Genomic DNA, 17,184 nt, shown 5'->3' with positions numbered 1-17,184 from the left:
GTGGCTCAAGTGGTAGAGTGCTAGCCTTGAGCTGAAGAGCTGGGGGACAGCGTCCAGGCCCAGAGTTCAAGCCCCACAACCAGACCCCCCCCAAAAAAAAGAAACAAATAAATAGTGTTAGGAATATAATGTGCTTTTCTTAGAGAATTGCATAGAGTTTATATATTTATACTTTTCTTATTGGATACAATTTAACCTATTTAAACAAGGATCACAGAGAAGGAAGGAGAGAAGAAAGGAAGGAAGGAGAGAAAGCAGGCAGGCAGGCAGGCAGACACAATGGCACTTGCCTGTTACCCAAGTGATATGGGGAATCACAAATATGAGGATCACAGTCTAGTCTGGCACTGGCATAATCTTATCTTGAAAATAACCAACATAAATGGGCTGGCAGAGTGTTTCACTTGCTAGAAGACCCGCCTAACAAGTGTAAGACCCTGAATTCAAACTCCAGTACCACCACCCCCCAAAAAAAGAGAGAGATTCTTACATGTGCCTATGTAACAATGCTTATATTTTGCACCAGCAGTAGAGAGATTACATAAACTACATTTTTTTGGCCATCTGATTGGCCTCAGAACCTACTGAATTTTGTTGTCTATGTAACATAGCTGTGAGGCTACTGTTAAAGAAGGAAATTTCTGTCTTGTACTTATAATCTGTGATATTTGAAAAATCAATTAATCTATGGTATCATATTCATGAGACAATTTATCATGTCTTACCTGATTCCATCCCTTTTTATTTCATGACCATAAATTTGAATTTCCTCTTGGTTTGAGAAAAATAAGCTGATTGACCGATAGCAGGAGTACACTGACCCCAGGCACCGAGGACTATTATGAACCTTTCAGGAAGAAAAACAAAAAGACAGCGTAAGAACCAACAACCAGTAAGGTCTCTTGGATGATTAAAATCTTTATAGATGGTTACTATTCTATTATGTCACCATCAGTCCCACGCTTTATAAAGTTATCACTACATTTATGAGTGCTAATTAATTCAGGATAATTTTAGACATATATAATTCTTGGCATGTTGAATATTAATATTCTGAAGTTACCTGGTACATGTTGAAAAAATAATCCTGATAGGAAAAATGATAGGTACAGCAAAGAAACACATTTTTAATATCTATATCCATATATATTTACCTGTTGTAGAATCACAAAAAAGAGCCACTTAGAGCTCTACACTAAGCAAAATCTAAAGGTTGGAAATGTGTTCATGACTTCAGTAAATATAAAGTTTATTTTCTTTTTACCTATTTTCAGATTCTTTAGAAAAAATTAAAGTTATTACTTAAAACATTGATGAAAAATTAGTTTACTTGTAAAAGAAAAGTAAATCAAGGAAGAAGAGAGAAGATACAAGTTAATTTTCTTTCTTATACCAAATTAACATCAGAAGCTCCCTAAAATGAAGTATAAGTAACGAAAAACACAAAATTACTGAAAAAACATAGATAACTGTGGGAGTAGAAAATAACTTTCAAGGGCTGGGAAGGTGGCTTAGTGGTAGAGCACTTGCCTTGCATGCCTGAGGCCCTGGGTTCGATTCCTCAGCACCACATAAGCAAAAAGAAAAAAGCAGAAAGTGGTGCTGTGGCTCAAGTGGTAGAGCAACTAGCCTTGAGCTAAAATGCTGAGGGACAGCGCCCAGGCCGAGTTCAGGCCCCACGACCAGACACCCCCCCCAAAAAAAAAGAAAGAAAAGAACTTTCAAATATAATACAGTACATATCTGATTAAAATACCAATATTGAGATCGAATTTAAAGGTGGTAGTAATTTAGTGTATATCAATCAAATGGCTAATCTACAAGTTCCATTTACTACAAATCATGTACGATATACTGTACTAGATTAAACAGATAAAAATATCCACATTTAGTCGGGCGCCAGTGGCTCCTGCCTATAATCCTAGCTACTCAGGAGGCTGAGATCTGAGGATCAGCAGTTCAAAGCCAGCCCAGGCAGGAAAGTCTGTGAAACTCTTATCTCCAATAAACCACCAGAAAAGCGGAAGTGGCGCTGTAGCTCACGCTAGCCTTGAGCTGAAGAGCTGAGGGACAGCACTCAGTCCCAGAGTTCAAGCCTCACGACCGACCAAAAAAAAAAATCCATATTCATGGAGCTTTGTCCCTTTGCAAATGTTGGAAAACATAATTTAAACTTCTTTAATGCTGGGAGACACTAGGGAGAAATACTGAGCAGAAAAAGGAGACATGTCAAGTTTAGGGAATTAATTTCAGATTGAGTAGACAAGTAAGGTCCTTCTGGGGTAGTGGAATTCTGAAAGAGAAGGAATATGAGAGCAAGCTGTATGGGAATTCTAGAAACTGATTCTAGACAAAGAGAACACAAGCACAAATCTTGAGGTAGGAATCTTCAATATCCAATCTCCACTTCCATGAAAGATGGTGGGAAAACAAAACCAAAAAAGAAATATAAATATCAATATGTGAGCACTTAAAGAATGAAACCAATGGACAACTGCTTCATCTCATACCAGCTAAATAAACTCACTCCATAGATCAAAACTTTCCAATCAGCTTTTAGAGCTTTATCCTCAAATGTAAACAAATGTTTACAAATCATTCATCTTCTGATAGAAGTGTTCAACATGAAAGATACCAAATAAACAAAAAGAAGTCAGAGAAATAAAAAAAACTCAATATTAAAGAAACTTCCATAAGAGGGATAATTTCCCTCTTTAGAAGGACAAGTGAGTAGATGACACTTATAAAATAAGAATTAAGGGCTGACAAGGTGACTCAGTGGTAGAGTGCTTGCCTTGCATGAATGAGGTCCCTGGTTTGATTCCTCAGCACCACATAAACAGAAAAAGCTGGAAGTGGTACTGTGGCTCAAGTGGTAGAGCACTATGCTGAGGGACAGTGCCCAGGCCCAAAAAGTTCAGGCCCCACAACTGACAAAAAAAAAAAAAAGCAGTTCAAGGCTAAGTGTACTAATTCACTCATTCCTGTAATTGCAACTACTCAGGAGGAAGAGATCTAGAAGACAATTGGTTGAGGCCAGCCCAGGCAAACAAAAAGAAGACACCTCAAAAAAAAGCTGGGTATGGTAATACACACCTGTCATCCCAGCTATACAGGATGCATAAACAGAAGGATTGCAACTAGGAGGGAAATAATGACAATAATGTAAAATCTATATGTTGTTTTAACTAACCAACTCTATATAACTCTATTAGAATGAGGGAGAAGATATGCAGGTATATGCATATTGTCTATGAATTGCATGTGTCTGTGTGCCTGTTAAGTAGCATGAAGAGTAATGTAGTTAAGATGATCCCTAATTTATCATACTAAGAAGTGGTTAAATAAGATTCAACTTTGAAAGTAAGGAAATGATAGTATATTTTGACATCAGATAAAAGCTCTAAATGACAGCTTTTTAAAAGCAGGAATACTGAGACAGATTTCTGTTGGAATGGGTAAAAAAATGCAGAACTATATTTTTTCTTGCAGCATTAAAGATAAAACCCAGGGGCTTGAGCATGCTAAGCAGAGACTCCACTTCTTGAGCCAGGTACTCAGATCCAGGGCTATTGCTTTGATATATCTTACTTTCTTTTTTTTTTGGGGGGGGGGCGGGTCCTGTTGTGGGGCCTGAACTCTGAGCCTGGGCGCTGTCCCTCAGCATTTCAGCTCAAGGCTAGTGTTCTACCACTTGAACCACAGTGCCACTTCCAGCTTTTTTTTTTCCTGCTTATGTGGTGTTGAGGTATCGAACCCAGGGCCTCATACATGCAAGGCAAGCACTCTACCACTGAGCCACCTTCCCAGCCCCTGCTTTGATATATCTTGAAGAAGTCCTTTTAACTATGTTCATATGTCCTTATCATAAAAGCAAAATTAAATTTAAATAAGAAAAACCTTGGACATAAAATATATGTAAATAAGGTATTTATCAGTATATTTTTTGAAATGCTGATTTTAAAATATAACTTTACAAAAAAGAATATTTATAGTCATTTGATTATCCCATTAATTTGAACAAACTTATCTAATAAATTTGTTATGAAAAATATTTGCCATGAAAGACCATAATGTATTGCTATGTATTATTTGTATATTATTATATATAATTATTATCATGTATTATGTATTATTAGTCTATGAATACACAGAACAAAGAATTATGAATAATATGATTTGTTTTATAAATGCAAATAAAAGCCAGAGGAAGAAATTCTATAAGGAAATATACATCAAGCCATTAGCAATGGAATTCGTGATTAATAATCCTAATACTGTTTTATAGACTTCTCTGAAATTTCAAAATTTTCTACAAAAGATGTGAAATACTTTTTTAACCAGTTGGAAAAATGACATTTAAAATAAATGTATTTCTTGATTTGAAAGTAAATTTTTCAAAAAAAAAATCCTGGATCCAACAGAAACATCATCTATTAACTTGTGGAGACATTGTTCTGCGTTGTGCTATTTTCTAAGAAGACCTAGTTGACACCTTAGCCCTTGAAAGAGTGAGCCCTAGACAAGAACATTTCAATGAGAATGAGATGAGTTCAAGTGATAAAACTAGGGCAGGGGACACTAACTTCTTATCTCAAGAGACTGCTGGTATTTTATCCAATACCCCATAATTTAACTCAATATATCTCCTTGCCTTTCTAGGTCACAGACCTAGAGTTTATCTGGGCTATATGGAATTTTAGCTTCTACAGAGAACAGAACAGCAGTCTCCTGGCTGAGCGGTGAGATTCTTAGAAATTCAGAGAATAGTTGGCAGGGAAAGAAATCTCTGACTGCCTTACTTCAACTGTAGCCACTCTGCAGCTTGAATTTTGATGTCTTCTAAAACCCCATTCAAATCACAAATTCAGCAACTAAAGAATCAATTCTCTGAGCTCAGACTTGCAATACCAATGTGCCTAGAAATCATGTAACTCATGTTCTCTATTTTCTAAAATGTTCATTCCCAGCATGCCATTTCATTTTATTTCATTTCATTTCATCCGATGCTGGAAGCTGAATGAACCTAGGTGCTATGAATGCTAAGCACACTTTTTACAATTGGGCTATAACCCAAGACCAAGGGGGACATTTTTATTTAATTAAATCATGTGGGCATTTCTCAACTTGAGTGTCAAGAGGAAAGTAACTGTTAATAATATGATTGGTGCCTAAACTCAATGATCTTCAAAATGATCAAATTAAATATGAAGGTAAGGATATTGGCTGAAGTTTATATTGCAACAAAGTATATGATACAATCCCTCACTGCCTGTAGGACTCTCTAACATGGATTTAAATCCTATGTCTCACTGTGCTTGGCCTCATGTCAATAGAATTATACTCAACATTGCAACCAATTTGAACCTTTCCACTAAGGACAGAGCCTTAAGTCTTTATTCTTGAGTAATTTATTTTCCCTACCATTTTTTCCCAGTACTTTTTAAACACATGCTTTTCTAGTGATAACTTTTTAAGTTAGTTATATCCTAAGATCACCTACCCATACTGTGTATCGAGGTTCCAAGTTACCACAGTCCTTTGCAAAAATGTAAGAACAGTTTCCTGGGAAGTAATAGTAGATGCCATCAAATGTTTCAAAATGATACTGTCCCCAGGTTTTGCAAATTCCATCTCTTCCACTGCCCATGTTTGGGACTGAAACAAAACAGGATAATATTTAGTAGGACAAAATAAATGTCACTTATTTCTAGTAAAGTTAGAACAAGGTAAGTGAGCCTGATTTTTATTATAATGGTCTACAGCACATGAAGAAATAGCCAACATAGAATTACCAGGTATTCTCAAAACAGTCAAACCTCTTGAAGAAAAAGAGTCTCCAGATTGTTGTGCAGAAAAATTTACGTTAGAAACCTCACAGATTTTTGTTTCTAGAAGACTCTAGGAGAAAGAATGAGTAGGTAAAATGATAGGGAGAAAGTGATGGTGATGAAGCAAGTCAGTGGCTCAGAAAAGAAAGAAGTGTCACAACTGAGTGTCCTAAAAAATTAGCATGGGCAGCATTAGAGTGTTCTAGTCTCCTCAGTTTTTTCAAAACCTGAGAGAAAAATAACTCAATTAAAAAGAAATCATGTTTATTATGTCTAGAAACTTCAGAGTTTACTGGAATCTAGAAAACCATGACCTCAAACTGACCAAATGTCACAGAGCATTCATCTCAAGTCAAACCATTTTCTTTTCTTTTCTTTTTCTTTCTTTTTTTTTTTTTTTTTTTTTTGTCCGTCATGGGCCTTGAACTCTGGGCCTGAGTGCTATCCCTCACTTGAGCTACAGCACCACTTCCGGTTTTCTGGTGGTTTATTGGAGATAAGAGTTTCACAGACTTTCCTGCCCGGGCTGGCTTTGAACCATGATCCTCAGATCTCAGCCTCCTGAGTAGCTAGGATTACAGGCGTGAGCCACCAGCGCCCGGCTTCAAACAATTTTCATGTATGATGATTATGCCTACTCTGGTGAAATAGACTTCAGTTTATTTTTTGGACCATTCATGTCAGATTAATGTAGAGGTTGGTGATATTTTTGAGCATATAAAATGTTTAAAACACTTCAATATATGCTATAGAAGCATAAAGAAGAAAGTAGGCCTGAGGGTGCCTGTCTGTAATCCTAATGCTCCAGATGCAGAAGCAGGAGGGCATATCACTGCCCTCAAGGACAACCTGGGCTGAATAGGAAGAACCTGTTTCAAAAATGAAAACAAAACAAACATTCTAAAAGAAGGGGGGGGGGAAGACAAAGGACAATCTTCATACCTTTTCTTTCTTTTTGAAATGTAGCTAAAGTTGCTAGTTTTGAGCAACTTTGACCTCTTTAGGAATAGACCACACCTGGTTGGTTTTTCAGGCTGTTTGTCCTGACTGTGTCTCATCTCTGTGGCTTATGGAAATAGCTTTCCTTCTGAGTGCATGGCACAGAGTTAACTCTTGGGTACCTCCAGGGAATCAAGGATATATCTGTCCTATGCACCCAGGTATCCCCTTAGGCTGGGGTCCTGTAGATGTTCAGTAAATGTTGATTAAAACAAATTAATGTTTGTTTATCTTTACTAATAAAGGATCCTATCTTAGTAAAGATATTTGAAAGGATATTTTTCCCTTTCTTTGAATAACACACAATACAATTTCAATTTTATGTACAGAATGCCCAGATAATTCAGAATTAAAAGACTGAGTGGTTTCCAAGGAGGAATCTAATTTACAAATGAAAAAAAGATACAAATGTGAGTCTGATTTCAACAGGCTAGGATGATATAAAGTGGGAAAAAAATCTTTGAGGAAATAGTTTAGATCAGTGAGTAGAAAAAATGGGTATATCTATTTTCTATATGACACCAAATTACTCAGGATGAATTGTGAGTTTTCTAGTTAATATATAATGTGGCTGTACCAACTCCCAATACATGAACACTCCTGTAGCAAATTATGCCTTAATGTTGCTTCAGTATCCTATAATTCTCTCATAAATATCCTTAAACTTACCAATCTGGCACCTGGTCCCAAGAGCCTGAAATATTTGACAGTCACATGTACCAGTCTTAGAACAGAAAGCTCCGTTAAGGCATTCATGAGGACAAGAACCTGAGGACAAAATAATAAGTTATCTTCTGGAATGCATCAGTTCTTATAAACATAATATGTCAAGATCAAGTTCGGACTAACTGTAACCACTATTAACTTAAACAGAACTCTGGGCCTTTGCCTTGCAGAGCTAAAGAATTAAACCATCAAATTTCTATCAAGTTCATTTCATGATGCATTCTGTGAAGCAAGAAAGACAGGCTTTCACATTTCAAAGAACTCCCAGAGCAAAGGTTAGCCTCCTTCAAGCAATTGAAAGGTCAAGTTCCCATGTAAGGAATCCCTGTCCCAGATGATGAAAACCAGAAATACACAAGGTGCAGAGATTGGTGGCTAGATTCTGGCACCAGTTGTACATCCCATTGGCCCCTCCCCCAGGAGAAAGCACCCTCACAGAGGATGGTGTCTATTGCCAACTTGTGGGATCATAAAAAGTATAGAACAAAAAAGAAAACTACCACTTGAGAAGAGAATAATGACACACTTCATTTGAAGTTTGTCTATTAATCCTTAGACTGGATTACATAGGATGCAATCTTTGGAACCTGTGCTTAATATGGATGAGGCAGAAGCCAAAATCCTTGTGGTCACAAAAGTACTCTTTTTCATGAAAAGAAAAAGTGACCCTAAAGAATTACATTGAAAAGAAAAAGCAAGTAACTTAATTTTGTCATCATTGAGAGAGTTTGAGAATGCAAATGAATTACAGTAGAAACTTTCCTTCCGTTAAGCAGAGGACAAGAGGCAACTGGCAAAACTCAAGCAGGAAGGATTTACATGACACGTTAACAAAACTACAAATATCTTTGAGTTACTGTAAAGTATTAGTCAGGAAGTTGGGCCTGCCTGGATTCCATCAAGCTCATGAAAGCCACTTATCTAACTGCAATAATTTAACCATAGTTCTGCCAAAAAGTAAGAAGAACAAATTATTTTATTTTCTAATAAGTAAATCCCTGTTTAGATGTGTACTTAGATAAAACAATGTATCTTCTTGAAAATGTTATTTACATTCTTATTCTTTCTCTATAAACAAACACCAAATCAAAACTAATGCTAACTTATTACCATTATTATATCATGATATTAAAATTATAGTAGTTTAAATTTCTATTTGTTAGTTATCACCAACGTTAAATTTTAAATTGTTATCAACAATCTGTTCAATGGAAATGGGAGATCCATAAGGAAAAGAATCATGGCATCAGAAAGGGCTTCTGATACTCAAAATTCAAATTCAGAGTAATTTGAATTTCTATAAGAAGTTTAAAATATTACTATCCAGGCCTAGTTCCCTCCATGTTGTATGTGGGAACAATAAAAAAAATTTAATATATCTCTCGAAGGGACTTTTAGAATAAACAGAAATAAAACCACAAGTATAAGCACTAACCTTTTATTTTACTCTCACCCCAATTAATAGCTTCATGGAAAAAATACCTTGGAGAACTGGCTTCAAACTTTGAAAGAAAGAAATGAGAATTCAAAATGGGTAAGTTGTTTAAACCAAACATGCAAATGGAAAAATCTGTAAAAACAGCTACGAACACAGAAAGTATAGAGTGTTCAGTTTATGTTGCTTTGATAATTAATTGAGGTGATCGCAGTAAAGCAGAAGTGCCTGTGGAGTAGTACAGTTAGAAGACCCGGTTCAAGCCATCACCGCCTCTCCCTACTTCCTTTGTGAAAGGAGCCTGGTTGGAGCTGTGTTTGGATTAACTATTCATTTTGCCTACAGAAATAGCAGTTCTCTAGCATTTCCAGGTATCTTTGGGTCTGTGGGTGAAAAATGCTTGTGGCTGTTGGACCAACAGTTAAAACTGTCTGCCAGTGCACTAACCTACAAATACCACGACAGTATCACCTTTTGCCTATTTAGGGAAGTCTCCTTTCTTCTTAGCGCTACCAATCACTGTCTGTACAATGGGAACAATATGACACTTCCTTCACTGCACAGTTATGACAATGAAGTAAAACAATGTAAAGATTTTAGCATAGTGCCTTACACAGGAAATTAGCAATGAAGAGATTTATATTGATTCAAAACAACTTCACTGTGCATTGTTAACAATAATCAATTACAAATTATTATTATCATTATTATTTTTTTATTATGGATCAATGTCAATTGACCATTTAGCCCAAGGTCATATACACCCACAATTTGCCACATAATTACCAAATTAAGTAGCTGCTGATGTTAGAGAAAACTGGACAAAAGTGTAGGGAGGAAGAAGCATTGTGACATGAGGACAAAGTCCTCAACCCTCCTCCTCATTTTAGTTTTGTATCTATCATCTTTCCACAGGAAAGCCTACTCCTTGCTCATGAAATTTCTCTCATTATTTGGAGACTGATTTCTAAACTCCTTGCCATACCCTGTTGGCTCCACGGTCTATATTTTTTCTCCTTCCTTGCTGATTATACATCCATAGGAAGGTGAGCAACACCAACAAATAAATGGTCCTTGTGGGAAGATGACTGCAGCTCACACATACTCTACACAGAAGTCTGTGTCTAGCCTTTTCTTGCTCACTACCAGTTTCTGAGTACAATTATTTACCCATCAGTGCTGCTTTCTTGCAGCAGAGGAATGAATGATTTAAGAATAACGGTTTTAAGTATATGAAATTCTAAACAGTTCAACATATCTTGGGTATGGGGTGGCAGTCTTAGGGCCTGAACTCAGGGTCTGAGCACTGTCCTGAACTTTTGCTCAAGGCCAGCACTCTACTATTTGAGCCATAGCTCCACTTCTAGCTTTTTTGGGGGGGAAGGTGGAGGTTATTAGAGACAAGAGTCTCATGGACTCTGTCTGACTAGATTGGTTTTGAACCATGATCCTCAGATCTCAGCTTCTTGAGCTCTTGAGTCCCTAGTATTACAAGAGTGAGTCACCAGTGCCTGGCTTGCAATTTCCTTCTTTAACACATTTTTAACAGTTTTTCAGACATCGGATGGTAATTAATGCATGTTTCCAGGAAACAGAAGTGCATATTCTTGTTTATCTTCTAGATTAAATCTTAATAAAATAAATGTTCTTCAGTCTCCCTAAAATGGAAATCAATGTAAGATAAGTATGTTCCTCACTTCATATTAAGGGGAAGTACTAATTTAGTTCCATTGAGGCAAATTCCACAAATTCTTGCATCCACATGAAGAGTAATAAGATTCCATCCATTGGGTGCTTTATTTGACACTGTTGTGAAGGTCTATTTCATAGGCTTTCAATCTACTGAGTTGACCAGAATATAGTTTTTCTCAAAATCCATTTTGATACTCTCATGCTAATGACCTTTGGTGATTAATATGTTCTAATTGACAAACGTACTTAAAATTTCTAAGAGGAAAATTATTTTAAATATGTCACAAGACATATAAGCACTTCTGCACACAGAACACTATTTTAGTTGCTATATTCCTTCCTTATTTTATTGAGGGGTGAGGGTCTGTTTTGGAGTCAGACTCTTGCTATGTTGCCCAGGCAGTTTGGATTCAAACTCATGATCCTCGTGTCTTAGCCTCCAGAGTATAAAACATGTGTTTTAAAGAAAAACTAAACTAGGTATAGTGACTCATGTCTATAATCTTACCTACTTGATAGGTGGAGATGAGAATATCATAGTGCAAGGCCAGCCCAAACAAAAAGTTCATGAAAATCCTCCATCTCAATCAATAACAAGCTGAGTCCAGGCCAGCCACAGATAGCTCATGCCTGTAATCCTAGATCTCAGGAGGCTGAGATCTGAGGTTCTTAGTTCAAAGTCAGCTCAGGCAGGAAAGTCAGTGAGACTCTCAGTTCCAATTATTACCAAAAAGCCATAAATGGAGCTGTGGCTCAAAATGTTTTAGTATTAGACTTGAGCACAAAAGCTTAAGAACAGCACTCAAGTACTGAGTTCAAGCCTCAAGACAGACAGTCACACACACACACACAATGTGGTGACAGAAGTCTAATATCTCAGCTATGCTGGAAGCATAAAAGGAAAATCACAGCCCGGGCCAGCCTGAGCAAAGGGTGAGTGCCTAATCAAGAAATAAGCAAAGTAAAGGGCTGGGAAGGTGGCTCAGTGGTAGAGTGCTTGCCTTGCATGTATGAGGCCTTGGGCTGGATTCCTCAGCACCACATAAGCAGAAAAAGCCAGAAGTGGTACTGTGGCTTAAGTGTAGAGCACCAGCCTTGAGCTGAAGAGCTGAGGGATAGTGCCCAGGCCCAGAGTTCAGGTCCCACAACCGACCAAAAAAATAAATAAATAAGCAAAGTAAAAAAGAGCTGAGGGCATGGCTTAAATGATAGAGCACCTGCCAAGCATGAAACTCTGACTTCAAACCCCAAAACAGCAAAAAAAAAAAAAGTTTTCATTTCATACACAATTTTTTGCTACTATTATTGCTACTACTCTTGATTAGTCTGAATAGTCCATCTTCTAAGTTGTTGCAATAGCATATAAGATCTGTCCCCTGTTTACCTACTAATTATCTTCAGTATAACACAATAAAATATATAAATTCAGGCATCCTTCTGGAAATGCTAGTCAGTGGTCTCCTTTATGTCTAAGCTACTTGCTAAAAATTTTCAAATCAGCTGGGCGCCTGTGGCTCACGCCTGAAATCCTAGCAACTCAAGAGGCTGAGATCTGAGGACCGCGGTTCAAAGCCAACTCAGGCAAGAAAGTCCATGAGACTCTTATCTCCAATTAACTACCAGAAAACTGGAAATGGCACTGTGGCTCAAGTGGTAGAGCTCTAGCCTTGAGCCGAAGAGCTGAGGGACAGCACCCAGGCCCAGAATTCAAGACCCACAACCGACAAACAAAATAAATATTCAAATCATATTACTTTTTAAAATAGTACCTTTACAAAGAATGTCTATTTTGTTATCTGTCTTAAGAGTGAAATATTCATTTGAACATAATGAAATTATGTTATTCAGTATTCCTTATAAGAAAGAACACAGGCAAAAAGGTTCCTTGAAACTCAATGCTACGCTGCTCCAAAAAAAAAAAATCAATTACTTCCTCAGAGATACTTGTCAGTTACACTTTTTAGAAAAAAATAACATCTATTTCTAAGACATAGGATATGTTGATGTTCTTTTTGCAGTATTTGGCTCATAATGTTTCCATCTTTCTTTGCTTATTTCTGCATTGTTCTCCTGATATTGTATTTTATTTCAAAGTAAATTCAAATGTTCCAGCAAGTAGATGGAATTTGATCCCCATAAATACTTCAAGCCTATAAGTAGGTAACGAAAACAGCAAAGAGAGCTATTAATTGGAGGGTCGCAAAAAGCAGCAGAGAAGTGACTTTGCCTCTTCCTCCTCCTTCCTGTCTTGTTGCTAGCATTTTATTTCCCTCCACAAAGGTCTCATTGTTGGAGTGACAGCGGAGTCCAAAGCAGAATGGATTATGTCTCTGCCTCTCTCCATCTGAGGCGTAGCCTACCTGTGCTGCTAAAAGAGCTCTTTTCTGTCGATTTTCATTAAACTCATTTCTGGAAGGAAACAAAAAGAACTTGTATAGTCAAAAGCCCTTAGGCAACCTGAACATGTCTTTCCCAAGAGACAGCTGGTGTTTTCCTCCTGATTTCCATCACTTTATCAAAGAGGTCTTTCTTGGTTTAACATTTAAAAGGTCCCCCTCCCCTTTTTGTAAGGGTTAGATTTGGGTTGTGATGCTGTCTCATTTTACAAAATTTGGGAGTGTCCCCAGATCTCTCTAGTGTCTGATGTAAACTGAATTTTAGGAAGGAACTTGGAGCAACAGAAATAAAGAAAAGGATGTAAGATTGTAATTTTAAACAGTACAATACTTTTTCCAGATGACTTCATAAAGCTGGGAAGTCAGTATTTGACAAGATTACTTTTTTCAAACATAATACCCAATTCTGTCCTGTTTCATGGCATAAAAGGCAGATAGATAATATAAATGTAAGGGTAACAAATTGAAATGTATAACATTAAGCGATTAAGGGGCTGGGAAGGTGGCTCAGTGGTAGCGTACTTGCTTTGCATGCCTGAGGCCCTGGGTTTGATTCCTCAGCACCACATAAGAAAAAAGAAAAAAGCCAGAAGTGGCACTGTGGCTCAAGTGGTAGAGCACTAGTCTTGAGCTGAAGAGCTGAGGGACAGCGCCCAGGCCCAGAGTTCAGGCCCCACGACCGGACCACCCCCCCAAAAAAAATTAAGCAATTAATTCACTAAAATATACATTGCTTCATGTTTTTCATATCTTTGTGTTGTACTTATAGATAATAATTGTATTCAAAATTATCCATTTCACATGCAATTGTAACCCCTCTATACAGTATGTTTAAGCAATTTAATGACCATCATGTATTCTGCAAATCACCTTATTCTTTTTACCATTAAGTTCCATTTTACTCTATATTACAAATACAGCACATTTAAATCAACTATTTATATTAATAATAACAATTTTAGGGACATATTACTGAATGTAACATCTTTATACATGTTTAAATTAAAGTAATGTCTTTGAAATAAAAGTGATGTATGTATAGTCAGAGGAAATCAAAGGACTCCTCTTTATAATTGAAAGGAAATATTTTTGCTTTATAACTAAGGAAATGTATATCTAATCACTTTGAATTTGTGGAAATGTTTTAAAAAGCTACAACCCACGTCTTTTGGTAAAATATTTGACTTTTCAAGAGCAATTATAAGTTGTCTGCTGAGTTTGCCTTCTCTTATGAACTTTATACTTTACAGGGCATAAAGAAGAAACACTCACTTCCATTTTCCCGTCTGGATGGATGATGCACCAATATCACCTGCCAGAAACAAATAAGTATTTATTTATTTACATGTAATAATGAAAAATAATGTAATCATCTTGGCCAGTGTTATTTAACACATCTCACATTTAGTTTGAGATTTACTGTTATTTATTTTTTCATTCTGTAGACATTTCTGAACAATGTATTTTGTGTGCGACATTGGTATGACTGATAATTTAAAAGTTGTGGGCAGTGTGTGTGGATTTACACAGTCACTGCATAAACATTTCAGTATGACAGAAAAAAATCAAAGATCTTAGTTTAAGTCCTAGTCTTACCAAACACCACAGAATGATGGTGTTGTACAAATTGATCTCCAATGTCCCTCCAACTGAATATTCTGTGATCTTTCTCAATGGGGGAAGTCATTATTAGAAATAGTAGATAGCAACTTTGACTTTGCTTATCTTTTACAATTCAGCAATTTCTCCCATTTCTCATTCAAGTTTCAAAACAGAAAGCCCTTTGCAGAGATTAAAAACTAAGAATTATAAGTAAATAAATGCCTTCTCCAGAAAAAAGATTTGTTAAAAGTAAAGTTGCTATAAAAATAATTGAAAACCCATTATTAGCCTCGAATGATAATCTCATTCTTCCTTTAAAAACTCTTTTCTCTTTTTTCCCCCTCTTTTTTTTTAACCAATTCTGAGTCTCCTGGCCTGAAGAAAGTTCAGGTCAATGTCTATTTTTAAATCCAAATGATTAAGTTATAAATAGAAAGCAATTCTAGATAAACTAAAGAGAAAAATGAGAATCAGAGTATATCATAATAAAAGCATATTTTAAACAGACACTTAAAATTCTAAAATTAATTTAAAAGTCTAAATTTTCTACATTATAGAGAATTTTCAATATGACAATTTGAGTATCATTTTTACATATTCATTGTAATGACCTCAAAATGCTTTATAATATAAATACAAACTATATTGACATGGAGATAAAGGAATGATAAATGTAATATAGGTTCTTACCTTGTAAAGAAAGCAGCAATGTGTGAAGCAAGAAAACACTCAAAGGTATCATTAAATTCACTTTTCTCACAATGGTCATTTCAGTGTAGCCTTTCTCCCTGAAATGTAATCAAATTGTTGGTCTTAAGTATGAAGTCATCTTAGAAGTAAGTATATTTATGCTGTGTTCAAACTCTAATATAGTTATGTAACAAAGTAATGCAAAAAATACTGTAGGCTTTCTAGCTACATACAGCATCTGGAGCTTTAGAACTTGCAGACAACCCTTTGCCTGAGTCTCTCATTAGCAATTCATGGCAGCTTTTTACCTGAGCTGGTGGTATTAGTTACACTCTGCCATACACCTGCCCATCACACTCATTGTGTGTGTGTGTGTGTGTGTGTGTGTGTGTGTGTGTGTGTGTGTGTGTCTGTGTGTGTATCAGCCATTCATAGCTTCTGAAACAGTAGTATGATAAAATACTTGTTGATGTCTCTTACAGTTCTCTATGTTATTAGATATTTTTAAGTCATAAATAGAATTCTTTGGAACAAGGGATTGCAAATTCCTATAATTTTCCTTAGAACAACTATTTCTTAAAGAATTTTAAAAACTAAACTAAAATCAAAACTAAGTGCGTGTACTTTCAGTTCAAATCCATTATAATTTAGTGTAAGTTGATACTTCCACAGGCTCACAGATCCTTTTGTTAATTATTCTGTAACAAAAGCAGACTTTAAGAGGGAACGAGAGTTGTTATTCTAATATATGGCTTTCATAAAGAAAATAAAGTCATTTACCTGACCCCCAAAACATTCCTTTCTTATACTGTTTTTGACCCTTTATGATAAGTACCCAATTAGATGACAAAAAAAAAAAGACTTCTTAATCTAGGAGGAAGAGAAGTTTTCTCTGGAAGTAACTGACTGCCTAGAATGGCATCCTAGAAGTGCTCTAATATTTCATAATGTGTATCCCACAGATAACCTAAGCCCAAGCCTAGAGATGAATGGAAGCCCTGGCTGTGCATGTCCTATAGTGGATTTATGACATACCTGCACTACTAGCAGACTCCTTTAACAAATGAGGATGTAGCAGTTAAGAAGTGTCCAGTTACTAAGGAAGTAGTTTCTGAGTCAAAACTGAACAGCACTTTTTATCCTGCATTACTCAGTATATCTTTTCCAATAAGTGTTGTCTTTCCTGTTACATATCCTTGATATTCAAATACTCACTTTAAAATTTTAATATGCTTACAAGTGAAGCATATGTTTGTTAATATTTATTGAAAGGTAACTTGTCTATTTCTTTTGAGATCATTAGATAATTGTCTAACTCAAAGCAGATAACTCAATAATTTTGTATTTACATTCTGAATATTGGTCCAAAATAACAAATTTAGCCGATCAAAATCAAAACTACAAGCTATTCTGTTCAGGAGATGTTTATACATCTAATAAGTTTTATTTTGATCCTAATTTGTTTTAGACTCATTAGACCTAAGGTTTCATGATATCAAAAGCTACATGATACTGGTATGAGTGCCCTCTTTCCAGAGAACACAAAGACCATACATAAGATGTAATATATTGTACTCATAAATCTGTCCACAAAAGAAATAAAAGATTTGCAAATACAAAATCAGGTAAAAAGTTAAGGTTGAAACCAAGCACTGGTGTAATACCAGCTACTCAGGAGGCTGACATCTGAGGATTGCAGTTCAAAGACAAAAAAAAAATTATTGTAAAGATGTTGAACAGAGGGGTTACAGTTTTTTGAATAAAGTAATGAGTACATTTCTTGCCGAGCAGAGTAAGAAAGTTCTTAAAAATC

The 17,184-nt window shown here is 36.0% G+C and overlaps 1 protein-coding gene across 1 annotated transcript in view; it reads right to left on the bottom strand.

Moving 5' to 3' along the window:
- Otogl (otogelin-like) overlaps nucleotides 1–15,423 on the bottom strand; it is a 148,014-nt gene extending 132,591 nt beyond the window's left edge. Inside the window, exons 1-7 of the mRNA XM_013018769.1 lie at nucleotides 15,372–15,423; nucleotides 14,352–14,391; nucleotides 13,044–13,092; nucleotides 8,992–9,058; nucleotides 7,500–7,598; nucleotides 5,504–5,658; nucleotides 726–847 (exon numbers count right to left, since the gene is read on the bottom strand). Of these exons, the coding sequence (XP_012874223.1) occupies nucleotides 726–847; nucleotides 5,504–5,658; nucleotides 7,500–7,598; nucleotides 8,992–9,058; nucleotides 13,044–13,092; nucleotides 14,352–14,391; nucleotides 15,372–15,423 (584 nt within the window). The remainder of the gene's footprint in view (nucleotides 1–725; nucleotides 848–5,503; nucleotides 5,659–7,499; nucleotides 7,599–8,991; nucleotides 9,059–13,043; nucleotides 13,093–14,351; nucleotides 14,392–15,371) is intronic.
- Between the last annotated feature and the right edge of the window lie 1,761 nt (nucleotides 15,424–17,184).

The sequence above is a fragment of the Dipodomys ordii genome, unplaced genomic scaffold, assembly GCF_000151885.1.
Source record: "Dipodomys ordii isolate 6190 unplaced genomic scaffold, Dord_2.0 Scaffold3, whole genome shotgun sequence".
Classification (NCBI taxonomy): domain Eukaryota; kingdom Metazoa; phylum Chordata; class Mammalia; order Rodentia; family Heteromyidae; genus Dipodomys; species Dipodomys ordii.
Note: the sequence above shows the minus strand (reverse complement) of the source record. Positions and strands in the feature narration are given on the sequence as shown.